The sequence below is a fragment of the Pleuronectes platessa genome, chromosome 5 (assembly GCF_947347685.1).
Source record: "Pleuronectes platessa chromosome 5, fPlePla1.1, whole genome shotgun sequence".
Lineage (NCBI taxonomy): Eukaryota > Metazoa > Chordata > Actinopteri > Pleuronectiformes > Pleuronectidae > Pleuronectes > Pleuronectes platessa.
In genome coordinates this window covers 22966107-22982667 of record NC_070630.1, presented here as the reverse complement: position 1 = coordinate 22982667, position 16561 = coordinate 22966107, and the positions used below count along the sequence as shown (strand labels likewise).

At 41.9% G+C, this 16561-nt stretch overlaps 2 protein-coding genes across 2 annotated transcripts in view; both read left to right on the top strand.

The window, feature by feature from the left end:
* The first annotated feature begins 94 nt into the window (after nucleotides 1-94).
* Nucleotides 95-11078, top strand: psmd2 (proteasome 26S subunit ubiquitin receptor, non-ATPase 2). Its single transcript, XM_053422623.1, has 21 exons — nucleotides 95-292; nucleotides 1447-1503; nucleotides 1597-1761; nucleotides 2535-2656; nucleotides 2826-3050; nucleotides 3184-3342; nucleotides 3475-3619; nucleotides 3944-4004; nucleotides 4150-4296; nucleotides 4492-4598; nucleotides 5596-5723; nucleotides 5891-5978; nucleotides 6072-6234; nucleotides 7910-8011; nucleotides 8163-8314; nucleotides 8437-8520; nucleotides 8938-9106; nucleotides 9622-9716; nucleotides 9799-9925; nucleotides 10028-10146; nucleotides 10321-11078. The coding sequence occupies exons 1-21, from the start codon at nucleotides 170-172 to the stop codon at nucleotides 10501-10503; spliced, it is 2721 nt and encodes a 906-aa protein (XP_053278598.1). The 5' UTR covers nucleotides 95-169; the 3' UTR covers nucleotides 10504-11078.
* A 1001-nt stretch (nucleotides 11079-12079) lies between these two features.
* LOC128440045 (eukaryotic translation initiation factor 4 gamma 1) overlaps nucleotides 12080-16561 on the top strand; it is a 40727-nt gene continuing 36245 nt past the window's right edge. Inside the window, exon 1 of the mRNA XM_053422622.1 lies at nucleotides 12080-12631. The gene's annotated coding sequence lies outside the window, so the exon portion shown is untranslated. The remainder of the gene's footprint in view (nucleotides 12632-16561) is intronic.

Here is a 16561-nt window from a genome sequence, read left to right as displayed (position 1 = left end):
ATGATTTCACATGTCCTGAACTTGAACTACACACACAATAACACGACAATCCAAGCCAGTGTGGGGGCGCTAGAGAGGACATACTCGCACGCATTCTACCGAAGAAGAAGAAGCTGTCTGTTAGCTGCTCAGTTCCGCTCGCTGGTCGACAGATCGTAGAGCCGCAAACATGGAGGAGGAAAAAAAGAAAGAGAGCAAGCATCCCGAGAAGACGGATGAGAAGACCAAGGACAAGGAGAAGGGCCAGCAGCCCAAAGAGAAGGGGAAGGAGAAGAAAGAGGAGCAGGAGCTGGTGAGCGGGGACATTGTTCTCATTCAATTGTGCTGCTGAGCAGCGTCACTGGAGACAGTGGCGATATTTTGCCTTAGTCACTGCCGCTTTGACAACACGGTGTAGCGGGCCGAAGTCAGTGTCTTCAACACAGAGGACACTCGTGCACCCCCAGTGACTTTGTGCTCGTGTCTCTTATGAAATGCTGGCTCTCTGAGTTCTCGGTGTGTTTTCTATCTTTAAAAAAAAAATGCTGCATCCGTAACTCACAGCGTTAGCTCGCTTTAGCCTAGCATAGCCTCAGCCGGTGAGCTAGCATTAGCCCGCTAGTTGTTATCGCCGCTGTCCTCAGTGTCTTTAATGTTAGCTCTACTCGCCCAACTGCTAGCACATACAGCTAGCGAGGATAGCACTGGGTTATACACTGAATGACACAGCAGCCAGGGTAAAGCAAAGTACTTCACAACACAACAATTAAATCTAACAACAGACTGATTTCACAGGTTAACGTTTAAGATGTTGCTGGTTTTAACTTACCTGCTTGTGTGTGACACATGTTTTTACCTGGGCTTCTGCCTATCTTGACTTTCCTGACTAGAACATAACAAAATATAGTTAGCTTGCAGCCGACTTGATTAATCAGACTGGTCAGATTGTTTTTTTATTAAATCAGTGATAGTCAAGTAGAACATAGGGACATGTACTTGAATCTTTATTTGACATTAAAATTATCATTATATTTCATATGATGGGATGTCTGTAAATGCCCCGGTCAGGCTTTCACTGTTTAGTTGGACATCTGCATCAGAAGCACAGTGGTACCATTAAAATCCATCACTTTCATAAGTTGAGCCAAATAACAACAATGCTTGTCATCATGTGTTTACAAGGTCATTCAGTTACCACGTTCATTTGTATCAGACCTATTTCAAACAAGAGAATACAATATACTGCAGCAGCAGTAGTCCAGTAGCTAGCAGTGTAAACCACTAATGCAATTTTATACAAGGCACCATAGGTAAATACACTGTCACGGCAATCATGTCATTCTCAACTGAAAACTGGTCACCCCCTCTTCTCTTTTACTCAGTGACAGTGACCAGTGACAGATTAATTGCTGCTTAGGAAATTTTAAATTTTAAATTTTTTTATGTTCTCTTCTTTCACCACCTCAGTCAGAAGAAGACAAGCAGCTGCAAGAAGACCTAGAGATGATGGTGGAGAGACTGAGTGTGAGTATTCGATTTATTTATTCCCCCCCATTTGTTCGGGTTTAGCTTCCTTCCATAAGTGAAATAAATGCAAAATTTTCTACACATTGACAGGAAGAGAACACAGAACTGCATCGTCCTGCGTTGGAGGAGCTGCGCAGACTTATACGATCCTCAACCACCTCAATGACCTCGGTACCCAAACCCCTGAAATTCCTGCGCCCACACTATGGCAAGCTCAAGGAGATCTACGAGCGCATGGCTTCTGGAGAAAACAAGGTAACATTTTGCTGCCTCTACAAAACTGTAACTCAAGTATGAGCAATTTTTTTTTGACTTTTCAGTAGAACTGCTCTGAAACAATGTGATGGCGTTTATTGTAAAGCGTTTCTACATTAGGATGAGTTCAAAACGTTTGTTTGACATCAAATGTCTAATGCATAGATAGTGTAATAATTTTATTTGCCAACGGTAACAGAATAAGGCTACATGCACACTGCTATTTTTGAAAACGCATCAACCCAGCTATGGATATGCCTGGCGTACACATTACTCCGGAGGTTTAGAGCATCTAAAACTGAGTTTGGAAACGTTGCTGACCACATTTTAGTTTGTATGAAAACTCCAGGGCTGTGTTTTAGTCTAGACCGGCAGGAACAGAGATGTTTGGAAACAACGTTGTAGACGTTGTCTTTGCCAACAGCTCTTGTGCGGTTTAATCTGGCATTTTACAATGATACAACTGCTTACATGCACCTGAGATATTATTAAAGCAATTTAAGACAATTCTGCAACTAACAACCAAATGCGTCCTGTGGGCACTGGCACATGTATGCCCAGTATACATGAGCGGGCACAATATATATTTTTTCAGCTAGGTTAGTATGGTCAGGGATTAAGACTGATACAGAGCCAAAATCCTTGTGTGGACAGAGATCATTTTAGTTTGAAAATGTAGTAGTATGGATGAACTCCCAATAATCCGCACAATTCAAAGCACTGAAAACCAAGTGATTTTGAGTTCATATTGTAAATGTTTTCTTTATTTGCAGCATTTCTGTGGTGATGTTGTCTCAGTGCTGGCTATGACAATGAGCGGTGAGAGGGAGTGCCTGAAGTACCGTCTGTTGGGCTCACAGGAAGAGCTGGCCTCCTGGGGACATGAATATGTAAGGTAAGTCAACAAACTACAACCAACATCTGCAAGTCTTGTGGCTATTGTTGGAGCGGTAACATAACTTATTACGTAAGAAAATTATGAGGGGTGTTGGGGTGAAATATAGTGTAATTTTGTGTTTGCTTCATTTCTTTATGATGTTATTTTTCTGCCCATCATCTTCCAGGCACCTGTCAGGTGAGGTGGCTAAGGAGTGGCAGGAAGTGGAGGAGAATGACAAGACACAGCAGGAGACGCTGTTGAAACTAGTGAAGGAGATTGTACCCTACAACATGGCCCATAATGCAGAGCACGAGGCTTGCGACTTGTTGATGGAGATCGAGAGGCTGGACATGCTGGAAGACTACATAGATGAAAATGCTTATGGCAAAGTCTGCCTTTACCTCACCAGGTATGTCCAGGTTATACATTGCTCACAAACCCAAACACAATCATTGGTCATTAATACATTTTGTTTATTTATATTTGTCACTGAAATACAACTTTGATGTTTAATTTCCTAACTTCTTTCCTGTTTCTACTAGTTGTGTGAGCTATGTTCCTGAGCCTGAAAATTCGGCTCTGCTGAGATGTTCCCTGAACATCTTCCGAAAGTTTAACCGTTATCCAGAGGCCTTGCGACTCGCCCTGATGCTCAATGATGTGGAGCTGGTAGAAAACATCTTCACATCCTGCAAAGACATGTAAGGAAGACTGAACCATTATTCCTAGAGGGCATAAGATGGTTATTGTAATGATATAAGTTATTAACCCATCAAGGTGGATGAACTCATTAACATTCTATATCTCTTATCTGATTGCTTTTTTTGGTTCAGTGTCATCCAGAAGCAGATGGCCTTCATGCTGGGTCGCCACGGCATGTTCCTGGAGCTCAACGAGGACGTAGAGGACTACGAAGACCTAACAGAGATTATGTCTAATGTGCAGCTCAACAGCAACTTCTTGGCCCTGGCCAGAGAGGTAACTGATAAAAAGCAGACCAAGCTTTAAATTTTGGACCGTTTGCTTGATTGAAAGAATGTTGGGGCCTTTTTTTTCTTCTTTATAATACATTAAAACGGTCCTAATTATGAAAAGAATAGAGTTTCAGAGATATTTTTGATGAAGTAAAATCTAGATGACTGTTATGGGGATGATAAGAAGTAGAATGATTGATGCTTGGGGCGAGGGATATTTCCGAGGGGTCACACTGAAAGATTGATATGAAGTAGCAGGTTTAGGTATTTTCTCAGTATGACCCAATGCTTATTACCGTTATTTACACACTCATCTTCTCCTCCCCAGTTGGACATCATGGAACCTAAAGTCCCAGATGACATCTACAAAACACACCTGGAAAACAACAGTAAGATCAGATGGTTTGATGGATGCTGTGTTTTGTCATTTACTGGCCACTGTGGCAAGTGAACTCAAAGTTATTTGTTTGTTCAGTGATGGTGAAACACATTTGATTTGGCCATGTAGCATGACCTCTACTCTGTATCTGATAGGATTTGGAGGGAGCGGCTCCCAGGTGGACTCTGCTCGTATGAATCTGGCCTCCTCCTTTGTGAACGGCTTTGTCAACGCAGCTTTTGGACAGGACAAGCTGCTCACAGACGATGGCAACAAGTGGCTATACAAGAACAAGGATCATGGTAAATATGCACATAAATACTGTCGTATGTTTGGTCTTCAAAACCCTTGTTGCGTGTTCTTCGTTGAACTTTCCCTTTCTTGACATAGCTGATTAACTGACATGCGTATATATGATGATTACGTAGGGGGTCTTTGTATATCAGTGCTACTTTATATGATTGTCCAGTGACTGATGATTTTCTGAATTTGTTTAGGCATGTTGAGTGCTGCAGCTTCCCTGGGTATGATCCTGCTGTGGGATGTGGATGGTGGTCTGACCCAGATAGACAAATACCTCTACTCCTCAGAGGACTACATTAAGGTAAACATTGGGCTGGGAAGAAAGGATGAACATTTCCATTTTTTTTTTTCTTACAGATAACCTATGCTTGTAAACGGATTATAAACCATTATCCAACAAGAATAAAACAGCTAGTGTCTGACATATTACTTTTATTATTTATTATTATTATTTTAAACGTACAAGCAGAAACAGCAAAAAAACAAGGATTCACTCATCACACACCTGCAGCACTGCTGTGCTTGCTCCCACACACACACACACACACACACACACACACATACAAACACAGTTAGGAGAAATCCAATCGCTTTAGTTGCCAATTTGACCATAAAAACATCCATAGTTCCAAGTTCTTTGCATCTTAGGGCAGACACATGTCTGCAGTCACTCCAATGCAAGTGAGACCAAACTGCAAACATGTTTAGTGGACGATCACAATAAATGCTCAAGCCATAACTACTCTTCTACTGATCTTTATGTTTAAATGGCAACTTATCCACATGCTGAGGGGTCAGTCCGTTCACTGTGAGATACGCTGTGGGGAATACCTTCTCAGTTGTCGAAGGACTTTTAACAGATTAATCAGTTATAGAAATTCATATTGTTAGTCTGCGTTTAAATGGTTAATGATGAACATCCCTAAGAGGAATTATTGAATAATTCTACAACAAAGTTCATATTACTTTCAGATAAAGATATAGTATCATTAAAACAATCGTATCAATGTCCCATCAGTATCAACTCTTCTTCACCACAAATTGTAATAACTATCGTATTAATATTTTTTAAATGATCTACTTCAGGTTTTAAATTGCTGAAAATCGCTAAATTCAATTTTACGTCCAGTCAGCCAAATCTTTTGTATTGACTGGAATAAAACCACAGTATGACTTCATCCACTTGGGACTCTGGCGCTCAGCATGACATGAGCTATTCTCAGGCTTATTACTATGATGGAGAGGCTATAAAAATCAAATTCTCAGTTTTCTAAATTGTCTTATGTGTCTCTGTGTAGTCTGGCGCCCTCCTGGCCTGTGGCATTGTAAACTCGGGTGTGAGGAATGAATGTGACCCAGCCCTCGCCCTGCTGTCTGACTACGTTCTACACAACAGCAATGTCATGAGGATAGGAGCCATCTTTGGGTGAGCAGAATATTACAAACAGACATCTGTTTAGAATTTCTTTCCTGCTTATATCTTTATAACATATTTTTGTAGGTAAGTTGTTTCCCTCCACTAAGGATCAATACAGTTTTATGTTATGACGGCACTTTGTGGCTGTGTCTTGATCCATGTCATCTTGATTTCAGACTGGGCCTGGCCTACGCTGGCTCTAACAGAGAAGATGTCCTTTCTCTGCTTCTCCCCGTAATGGGAGATTCCAAATCCAGCATGGAGGTAAGGATGCATGTTCTGTGTTAAGGGCTCTTCCCATAGTACCCAGTATATGATCGGTTAAGCAATGTTCAAGTATGTATGTTTCATCCCCAGGTGGTTGGAGTGACAGCAATTGCATGTGGTATGATCGCAGTAGGGTCATGTAATGGCGACGTGACTTCCACCATCGTCCAGACCATCATGGAGAAGAATGAACAGGAGCTGAAGGACACATATGCCCGCTGGCTGCCTCTAGGCCTAGGACTCAACCACCTGGGTAAGGAACATATTAAGTGTATGTTTAGATCTGAACTGAGGATGTAATGACATATGTTATTACTAGAGCTGTGAAATTATTAAAATTTTTAATCAAATTAATCACAGGTTTCTATGGATTAATCATGATTAATCACATTACCGATTTTCTCGGAATATTTTTGTGAAAACAAGATTTATGACATTTAACTTTTCTTTTGTGCTGCAACTCAACAGTTCTTCAACAGTTATCATTGCTTTTCCATATGGAACATTAATATAATCTTCATCCTAAACAATATTCGGGCTCCTTAGCCATTGTGTGGTTGAATAAAACTTTTTTTTTTTAAATCAAACAGAAATTATTTGAGCTTCTTAGCCATAGGATGGTTGACATTTTTTATATTTTTTGTCACACAACCATTAACCACACCATGATACAATCTAATGCCTCTAAAGGCCCTCTTAGCTACTCGTTCTTTAGCCAGTTGGTGAGGCAAACTAACTTGTTCAAATTCTCTGACAGTAAAGCTGACCGCTTCTTTTGCACAATGTGTCCTGCGAGTGAGTCTGGTTTGGCGCATTCCACTTGAACGCCCCTCGCCGACCAACACATGCTTCGCGTTGCGGTGGTTAGGCGGGTATTGCTACGTCGAAACGATAACTTCTCGCAGAGTGTGCATATCACCTTGGTTTTACTGAATGTTCGATCTTTGTTTTTTTGGAACACGATCTTCCCGTCCAGAAGGTCCTCAGGTTCATCAGAATTATCCATGTTGTTTGTTTGTTTGAATGGCAGCTGCCGTCTGACTGCATTACGCCGGGTTCACACCGGACGCGGAAGCGACGCCGAAGCGAGGCGTAAGCGCAGCGCCAATCCTCTGGCTCCCATCCACTCCCATGTTAAACCGCAGCGCTGAACACACCGGAGGCTGAAGCGTAGCGTTGTGCCGCGGCTGCCTAGCGCCGTGAAGCGATCGTTTCGGCGTCGAGTCTATTTTTTCCGCTTGACGCGAGCGTATCGCGACAGGAAACACACTGAAAAATGATTTTAAACGATATAGATGACATATTTTATATGATATAAATGATCAAATATGCATCCCATACTTTGTATTCACGTTCTGTTGTCTTGGAGTTTTAATTTGACCACTTTTACCAACCACATTATTTAATGTCCCCCTCTGCCCATCCACTACAGCCACACAAGCAGTCATAAAGATAAAAAGAGAGCACGTTAGAGAAGTATAAACCAAAACGAGTCCGTCGATGCAGCTGCGTTGCCTTCCGCGGTTGCAGTCGCGGGACTATTCTGCCTTTACGCCTCGCTTCGGCGTCGCTTCCGCGTCCGGTGTGAACCCGGCGTTAGAGCGGCAACTAGTGCAGAGGCGGCGGAATTGGAAGGTCCTTCTGCGCATGCGTTAAATGCGTTCAAAAAAAAAAACGAATTAATCCTGTAATTTAATCATAACGCGTTAACGCGTTATTTTTCACAGCTCTAGTTATTACCAGGTCTAATTAGAGTCATGGTGGCATTGGACCAAAGGAAAATGATATACAGTAACAGGTGATGTGTGACTGCCCTTTCTGATTCTTGTGTTGTTTAAGGTAAGTTTCAGAGGTCAGCTCCACTTTTCCGCAATTTTTCTTTATCATGTTGCACTAACTATTGATTTTGTCTCATTCACTTTCCCTAGGTAAAGGAGAGGCAATTGAGACAACCCTGGCAGCTCTACAGGTTGTGCCTGAACCCTTCCGCAGCTTTGCCAACACACTAGTGGATATCTGCGCGTATGCAGGTCAGTCTCACAGTACATCCCCCCTAGCAATTACCAAGCAATATAGTTATTGGCACACCTGCAGATATCCATCAGAACTATGTCTTAATATTTGATCACCAATTTTCCAGGATTGCCATAACTCACACAAATATTTATTTCCCCCCCTAAGGTTCTGGCAATGTGCTGAAGGTGCAGCAGCTTCTCCATATCTGCAGTGAGCACTATGAAGCCAAGGAGAAAGAAAAAGAGGAGGAGAAGGATAAGAAGGATAAGAAAGACAAAGACAAGAAGGACAGTGCTGCAGATATGGGCTCCCACCAGGTAACATTATCATGACTCACCAACATTTCTCTCAATTATCAGTGCCTATATTCTCTGTATTATAGTTGTGTGCGAAGCTGTTTGCTTGAAAATATTAGTAAACTTATCCTTTTTCATGTCAGGGTGTAGCTGTTCTTGGTATTGCCCTGATTGCCATGGGGGAGGAGATTGGCTCTGAAATGGCACTGCGAACATTTGGACATCTGGTCAGTAGCTCCTCTTACTGTCACTCCTCTGTACCAAATATGTTTTTTTGTTTACTTTTTACTTTTATGCTTATCCCATTTCAAATGTTGTACCTCATCTTGACTAAATAGTTATTTTCATATTTTCAGACCCAACCATTGTCACCTTTTGATCCGCATCGTATCTCCTTTGATACCACTCACTTCAGTTTTCTCTGTGTTCATTCACTTATTGCGCCCTAATTTAATGATAGATCGGAAAAAAGAACAATGCATAACTTGCTCCTGTCAAATATCAACTATTACTACTGCAGTGTGACAGCTTAAACCTGCAATTGAGTAACTAAAGCCACATATTTAATTTTTTCTTGATCTGTGCATGTTAGCAATGCATTTACACTATGTAAAGCCACATTTTCTCTGTATTTATCCCATCAGCTTCGTTATGGTGAGCCCACTCTCAGGCGAGCAGTGCCCCTTGCTCTGGCTCTCATTTCTGTGTCCAATCCTCGTCTCAACATCTTGGACACCCTCAGCAAGTTTTCCCATGATGCAGACCCCGAAGTCTCACACAACTCCATCTTTGCCATGGGCATGGTGGGCAGTGGTAAGTAGGATTCTGGGCATTAAGTGGCATATGGTTAACTATGTTATAATGGCTACCATGATTTCAAACCCCTGTTTAAGTGTATGTTTCAATGTTTTATCTTAGAGCCTTTCATGTGCATTAGCATATTTTTTTATATAAATAAAGTTTACTTTTTGTAATCTTAAGACATGCTAACATTGATAGTATTAGACTTGCTAGTAGAATATTTTTAGTATAATTAGAATGATCATATAATCCTGTGCTGATAACATATATGGTCTACATCATAATTATTGTTAATTATTTTTAAAACTCAATGTATTGAAAACCTTTGAAAATGTAAATGTATTTCATTTCCCTTCATTGAAAACAGCAGTGAAATTTTGACCACAAATAGCTCAGATTACTTGGAAGGTCCATGTTACATATTTGCCATTTTTCAGTGACTCACTATGCCGCGTCCTGTGAAAAAGCCTGTAGTGTCAACATCCTTAACACATTTAACAGACTCCACATTTTCCCCGTTTCCTCAGGCACAAATAACGCACGTTTGGCCGCCATGCTTCGACAGCTGGCACAGTATCACGCCAAAGACCCCAACAATCTCTTCATGGTCCGACTGGCCCAGGTGGGTGGCAGCACAAAAGGCACTCTATACCAGACAGTATGTTTGAGTAAGTATTGACTCTCTGCTGTTTGTGCCTCTACAGGGTCTGACTCACTTGGGAAAGGGCACACTGACACTCTGTCCCTACCATAGCGACAGGCAGCTGATGAGCCAGGTCGCTGTCGCCGGACTACTCACCGTGCTCGTTTCCTTCCTTGATGTCAAGAACAGTGAGTTATTTTTCCTCCCGATGCCCTTGCCTCTGCTCTCTGCTTCCACTAAACATTGTACATTATGGTTATGCAAGTTCATCATTAGTGGTTTCATTTCAGTAATCCTGGGGAAATCTCACTACATTCTGTACGGCCTGGTCGCAGCCATGCAGCCACGTATGCTGGTCACGTTCGACGAGGAGCTCCGGCCACTCCCTGTGTCAGTCAGAGTTGGACAGGTAAAGCTCATGATTACTTTGAGATTTGTACAGACTGAAATGTTTATGTAAAATTACACCATTATTTTGTAGGAAAAATTGCTTCTTGAAAAAATCATAAAAATTGAATTCAAGACTTAATAGTTGAAAGAAAACTGTCTCTGTATCTCATGAGTTTGTTTGATCTGTGTCCAGGCTGTGGATGTCGTGGGCCAGGCAGGGAAGCCAAAGGCCATCACAGGTTTCCAGACTCACACAACACCAGTGTTACTGGCTCATGGAGAGAGGGCTGAGCTGGCCACAGAGGAGTACCTCCCTGTCACCGCCATCCTGGAGGGCTTTGTTATCCTCCGCAAGAACCCCAACTACGAAACCTAGACTGAAGCCAAAAAGCCCACTTTTGTCGGTCTCTCCCTGTGTTTGTAAGGGTAGACCTCCATGGCTCTTGGAAATTGTTATATTGAATTGTTTACTGCATGGCTGAAAAGAGCGAGGCGGGCCTACCCTACTGCTTTGTCTTCTCACTGTCATCTGTGGCCCAACACCAGCAACCATTAAAAAGGGATAACTGGGGTCGGGTTAATTGGACTGGTATGACACAGAGAGGGTTAAACTTGGACCTTATTCGCTCCACATAGATGGTTCTCTTTATTGCATTAGGTTTGATCCATCTCTCACACGTGACCTAAATCAGCAGCTATACTGAGTGGGGTCCTCCTAAAGTGGGAATGTGTTTCAGTCATCAGTAAATTAATAAAAACTTTGCTCAGACCACATCGATACTTCATATTTTGTTTTGTTTTTTCCTTATACTTTTTTCCTCAGTCATTTTTGTAATAAGACCATTTACAAATACGTAATCTTCACATTTGTTGTTTATTTTTTTTGGGGGGGGTGTTGTTTGTTAGAGTACTGTACAAGGTTGAAACAAATAAAAACTTAAATCCATCAAATCTTATGACTGTGTTCATTGATTAAGGTGCAAATAAAGTCATAGAACTGTATTAAGCAGGTTGCAGGTTCTCCACAAGGAGGTGCCACTTAGTGGAAGGAAAGGTGCCTTGATACTAAATACACATGCAATCTTAGTGTGTACACACAGATGTGTATATATACTTATTTCCTGGAGTAATGGCAGCAGTAGTTCAGAATTAAATTCATGTATGTGTAGTAGGCTACAATGAACAATAGCTCAGGTGTCTTGACCTAAAGAGTATAAAGATTAATGCAACATTTGTTTTTGTGTCAGTGGTGACTTATGTGTCACAGATAAATTATTTAATATATATACATTATGTTATAAATATCTACATGATTATATGAGGTTGTTTGTGTAGAGTAAACAAATAGATTATATTATTTTAAGAGTTTGTCGGATATACAGATCTAGATTTTTCAAATGGTTGCTGGACACAAAAGTTTTTCAAATCAGTTATTAAGCATATCTATGAATCAGTTTGCAGACCAAGCTTTCATAAACACTTGATATTTGTCTAAGTCTGTGGATTGTCTTTGGAGATAATCACCTGAAAGAAAATCGTTTCTGTTGGACATTTTGCTCTGATTGTCCTGGATTGTTAAGTAGTTTCCTTTACTTATAGGAGACCTCCAAAATCCGCACTGTGGAACTACTTTCATTTGTCTGATTTATCGATAAAGACCAATATTTATTTTTGAAATAACTGACATTTACTTGTATTATTATTTTATTATTATTATTATTATTAATGGATAATATAGATATTGTTTTTTTGTTGTGGAGTAACGTTTTTGCCCTGAGTCCTATTAAAATAACAAAACGTCTCTAAACATGTTAACATGGAAACATTATAAAGATAATGGATGAGAATATTTCCAGTCGACGGTGCTGGGCCAGTTTCACGTGATGGGATTTTGCCGGAATTACCTTGCTACCGGCTTCCGGGAAGATTTTCCGTCCGTCCGGCTCTGCGGACTCAAGGAGAGAAGGTAAAGCTTCGGTCCTGCGCCTTCTTCTGTATTAGAACGCGGCTTTTTACAGGTTCCTGTGAGGTCGCTGTCACTCAGAGGCTCTGTGACGACATGCATCTGTACGTTTAACCGTTAATGTGGAGATAAACGTTTCTGCCGTGACTTTGTTCACTGCTTTCTGAGGACTGGGGGCTCCTGCTGTGTTTTCGAGGATTAGCTAGCTAGCCCGCCGCTAGCATCCCATGCTAAGACGACGTGGGTGTTCTTTCTTCGGTTAAGCTAGTTCAGTTAGCAAGTTAACATTGCGATATGCAGCCATGCTGAGTTCTTAATACTACGGGTTTAAGCATTATACACTAAGTGTGTGTATGCTATATTTGAGAAGCGAGATATTGACTGTCGCCTCACAATGTTGTGTTCGCCGGTAGGCGCAATTTATGCTACTAGCAACACTAGTGCTTGCTAGCTAGCGACGCAGAAGGCTATATATGTAGCAGTAGGTCAAATCACTGGTTGGGTCGAAGCCGGGTCCTACCCTGATGTCAGCAGCCTGGCAGTAAGTGGCAGAGGTTGTGTTTTCATACTCCTCTGTGTCTTTGTGTATAGATACGTGTTTTAAACATGCTCTCTGTTAACTTGATACCTGAACGCATGTGACGGCGATGTAAAGTTGATGCCAGTGATCTGTAACCTTCTGCGCTAGGCGGTAAGTATGGATAACCTGACAACTCTAGTTACCCAGACAGCTCAAGATATGTGCTGTCATATACAGTTGCTGGTGGTGGTAACCTACACAAATGAATTATGAGACACTGGTGGACAAAAATACGTCACGGGTTTGTAACCTTAACGCCTGTTGTTCGTTAATAAACGGCCGAGTTTGGTGCCAGGTCGATGTGCTCCAGATTTAGCGCTGCTTAGAAAACTTTCTCATCCGCATCGCTTGTGAAGCAGCATGTACACGAAAGCTTTCGTGTGGTGTTGAACTGGGAGAGAAGTCTGGAGGTGGCTGACTCAGTGTGGCTGTGTTCGGGACTCATCTCTGTCACGACACCTCTGACGGTGCTGCTGTGTTTATACCTGGTTAGCTCTCAACCGTATTTGGTGTGTAGCACGTCGAGCTAGTGAGTACGAGCGTGCGAGCTAACCACCAGTAGCTACCGCCTCCTTAGCTTGACAGTTATCTAGGTTAGTGTTTCCATTCATTGACGCGGCCGCCTTCACGTCTCTCCCCGTCGATGACTCCCCGAAACGCCGGTTGCTTGGTATGAGTTGTGTTTAACACGAAATGGGATGTTGTCATGGCTGAGGTGTGGCTGGCATGAAGCCGGCAACTGTGATGTGCGTCGCGCCAATAGCAGGCGAAACCACGTGGTAAATCCAGATTGGGCCTAGGGAAGTTAGCAACACGGCTAATAGCACAACATCCAGCAGCACGTCTCCGCACCCTTTTTCCTACGTGTGGGATCTGCTTGTATATAGCAATCCCTTGGAAAAACTGTCCTGATAGTTGGTCGTGTGCGTGAGTAGACAGACAGACACGCCCCTGTGTCACAGCAGAAGTGGCACACAGTTTTAGTGGACGTGCCACCGGTGTTATACCAATGGATGATCATCCTGGTAGTCGCCCTACGACATGTACTAATGTTAGATTGTTTGTTTAGATGGCGACTGTGCTGGTTTGTTCATGTTTCAACCCTTGTGAGGATCAATTCACCCTGCTCGCTGCAGAAGGCATGTGGCAGGTGTTGAGGACTGCAGACATGTGACCTTATTGCTGAGAATGCTGCCTCTAAAATGGATGCTATCAAATATGCATGGTTAATGGTCAACATAGCTGAACTGGACAGATGTCCATCCCAAGTCTCAGTTTATCACTCAAGCTTAGCCAGAAGGAGAAATGACTGAAGCATCATAAGACAAAATGCATGATCAGCGAGAAACATGCTGTCTCAGTTTGTCTGACATGAGGACACTACTCAGCTTCCTGTCGTGAAAATTGGAGTCTGGGTATGCGTGGGTTTTGGCAGAGTGTGCGTAAAACATGGGTGGGCTGAACAAGGCTGCACTGGTGTGATGCTGTGTCACTGGTCCTGAACTTTCCCAGTCCGTGCATCCCTCGCGCCTTGAAATGACTGAAGCCACATTTGCATTTATGTGCTGGTCACTATCACATTACCGTTAGAAATGTGATCATTGAAAATCCTGTTTTGTTTTGAGCAGTGCTAGTGGCAGACAGCAGTAGTGTAAAGCTTGAGCTTGTTCAGTGTTGTTTAGTCTGTAAGTTGCTATAATTCTGCGAAAAGGAGCGTTCCTCTAATTTTACACACAAAGATTCCTGTTACCTTTGGGAAAACAATGGTTCAATATAGTTATAGTTCAAATAACCCTAGGTTTTTCTCACATTGGCCTTGACACTAACACGTTGTAACAAATCTGCCAAACTATGAGTGTGGATTTTAAAAGGCGTAGACATGTACCAGACAGACTTACCTCATGTCGGGGTTTGTTTGGTCGCATCTTTTGGAAATGCGGTATTCAGTGTCTGTGGAGATGATCTGCACAATTGACTAAAATTCAAAACATATTAATTCCAACCACTTAGATTTTGACAATTCTCCTGCAGGTCAGTGGAATACTGCAGAAACCTTTTAGCAAGATTACATTACTTTGACTCCCCTCTCTTAAGGCTTGTGAATTTTATATACAGGCTTAAATTGTTCTAAATTTGTTGACCTGCTTGCTAGTGATGGTTTGAGCATAAATGCTTCCCCAATGTACATAACAGGCTGTAAACTAAATTTGAGCTATAGTTTACAGTTAAAGTGATCCAGTTAAATTAAGTGACACTTTTTGTGTCTGTGTTACTACCACAGCCAAAAGTGTGGCTCTTTTGCAGGTACAGATTGACATTTCAGTCTGCAGGTCATGGAGCTATACACAACATATGAGTGTCTGAATGTGGAAGCAAAAAGCCTATTAGTAAAATCTAAGGAATCATGGTGGTCTTTGTATATATCAGCATTTTTTTTAAGTATGTTGAAATTTGTTGCAGACCTGGAACTAACAATTACAATTTTTTTCACTTTTGTCACCAGGCTGTAAAGTTTCTTAATTTCTCAGCATTCTAGGTATTGGGATAAACAGTGAGCACCTCTGAATTTAACAGCAAAGTTGCACTGGGTTTGCTGAATATAAATGATGTGTGTACATGCAGTGGTTAATTCACACCCCCTTTACTGTAAGTGACGTGTTATCCAAAATGTTCTCCTCCTGTTCCTTAGCCGGTCAGAGGAGTGCATGAAGAGGGTTATGCAACAGTTGAATGAGCATGTTTTACCAGTGGTGTTGCTGGTGGCCGGATCTGCGTGGTTCTGCATGTCAGACCAGCTCAAATGACTGAACTGTGTGTGATTAGCCGTGGGGTGAGGGGTGCCTTGCATTTTCTAAAATAACTCTCCCTAAAACACAGATTCCTGCAGAAATGAAGTGCTCGGGTGTACCCCTGTGCTAGTTCTGCAGGCTGCTCCCAGAAAATGTACTCATTACTCACTTTCTCAAATTCTGCAGACTAATTCTGTGTGGTGTGTGTGTTAGTGGCACAATGATTGTTTACGTATCAAGTGTCATTCCTTCAGGTTAAAGCATTTCCCCCAAACAACTTAAGCTTTTTGAATTTTGTGTTTGCCAGTAAGAGTAGTTAAGCCTCGGAGGTTGTTGGTCTTAGACCCTATTTTAGCCCTGGGTCTGTTTAGTCAGCATTTCATCTCCCAGCCAGCCCCGCTCAGTCTGACGATCTATCTATCTGCGGATCAGCTTTGAAGCTCCTCTGGAGTTTTTATTTTATTTAAAAAAGTCTTGCATCAGTTTTAAACGATCAAGTTACAATGACATGGCAGAGAATTTCCATTTCATTCTCTTACATTGCTGCCATTCTCTAAGCTCCAAGGCTCCAGTGGGGATGAGCCAACTATCAGTGTAACTCAGTGTTTTTGTAAGCCAGAGATTTCATCTGGCTGTATGGAAACCCTCAGTCAGTTAAAACTCATTGTCTTTCTGTCTCCTTTTGTTTGTGTGTTGATATAGTCATGGTAACCATGACAATTGTAGCCATTTCTGCAGGGTAATTTCCTCTTCTTTGAAAAAGAAAAAAACACACTGATTCACCATGACTCAGGCTTTTTGTGTGTTTGTGTTTGTGTGTGTGTGTGTGTGTGTGTGTGTGTGTGTGTGTGTGTGTGTGTGTGTGTGTGTGTGTGTGTGTGTGTGTGTGTGTGTGTGTGTGTGTGTGTGTGTGTGTGTGTGTGTGTGTGTGTGTGTGTGTGTGTGTGTGTGTGTGTGTGTGTGTGTGTAATACAAAATGTGTCACTATTACAAGGACCATATATCCTGAGGAAGATGACAAAACCGAAATCAGGAGATGGAGACAAAAATGGTGGAAATAGTTTAAAGCATTCTGCATAATAATGGGTTAATTTCATACACG

Bases quoted from the DNA above. Each gene is read 5' to 3' on its own strand.
- psmd2 (XM_053422623.1), top strand. From the start codon at position 170: ATGGAGGAGGAAAAAAAGAAAGAGAGCAAGCATCCCGAGAAGACGGAT. The intron at 293-1,446 runs GTGAGCGGGGAC...TCACCACCTCAG, and splicing joins AGAAAGAGGAGCAGGAGCTG to TCAGAAGAAGACAAGCAGCT. The intron at 1,762-2,534 runs GTAACATTTTGC...CTTTATTTGCAG, and splicing joins TGGCTTCTGGAGAAAACAAG to CATTTCTGTGGTGATGTTGT.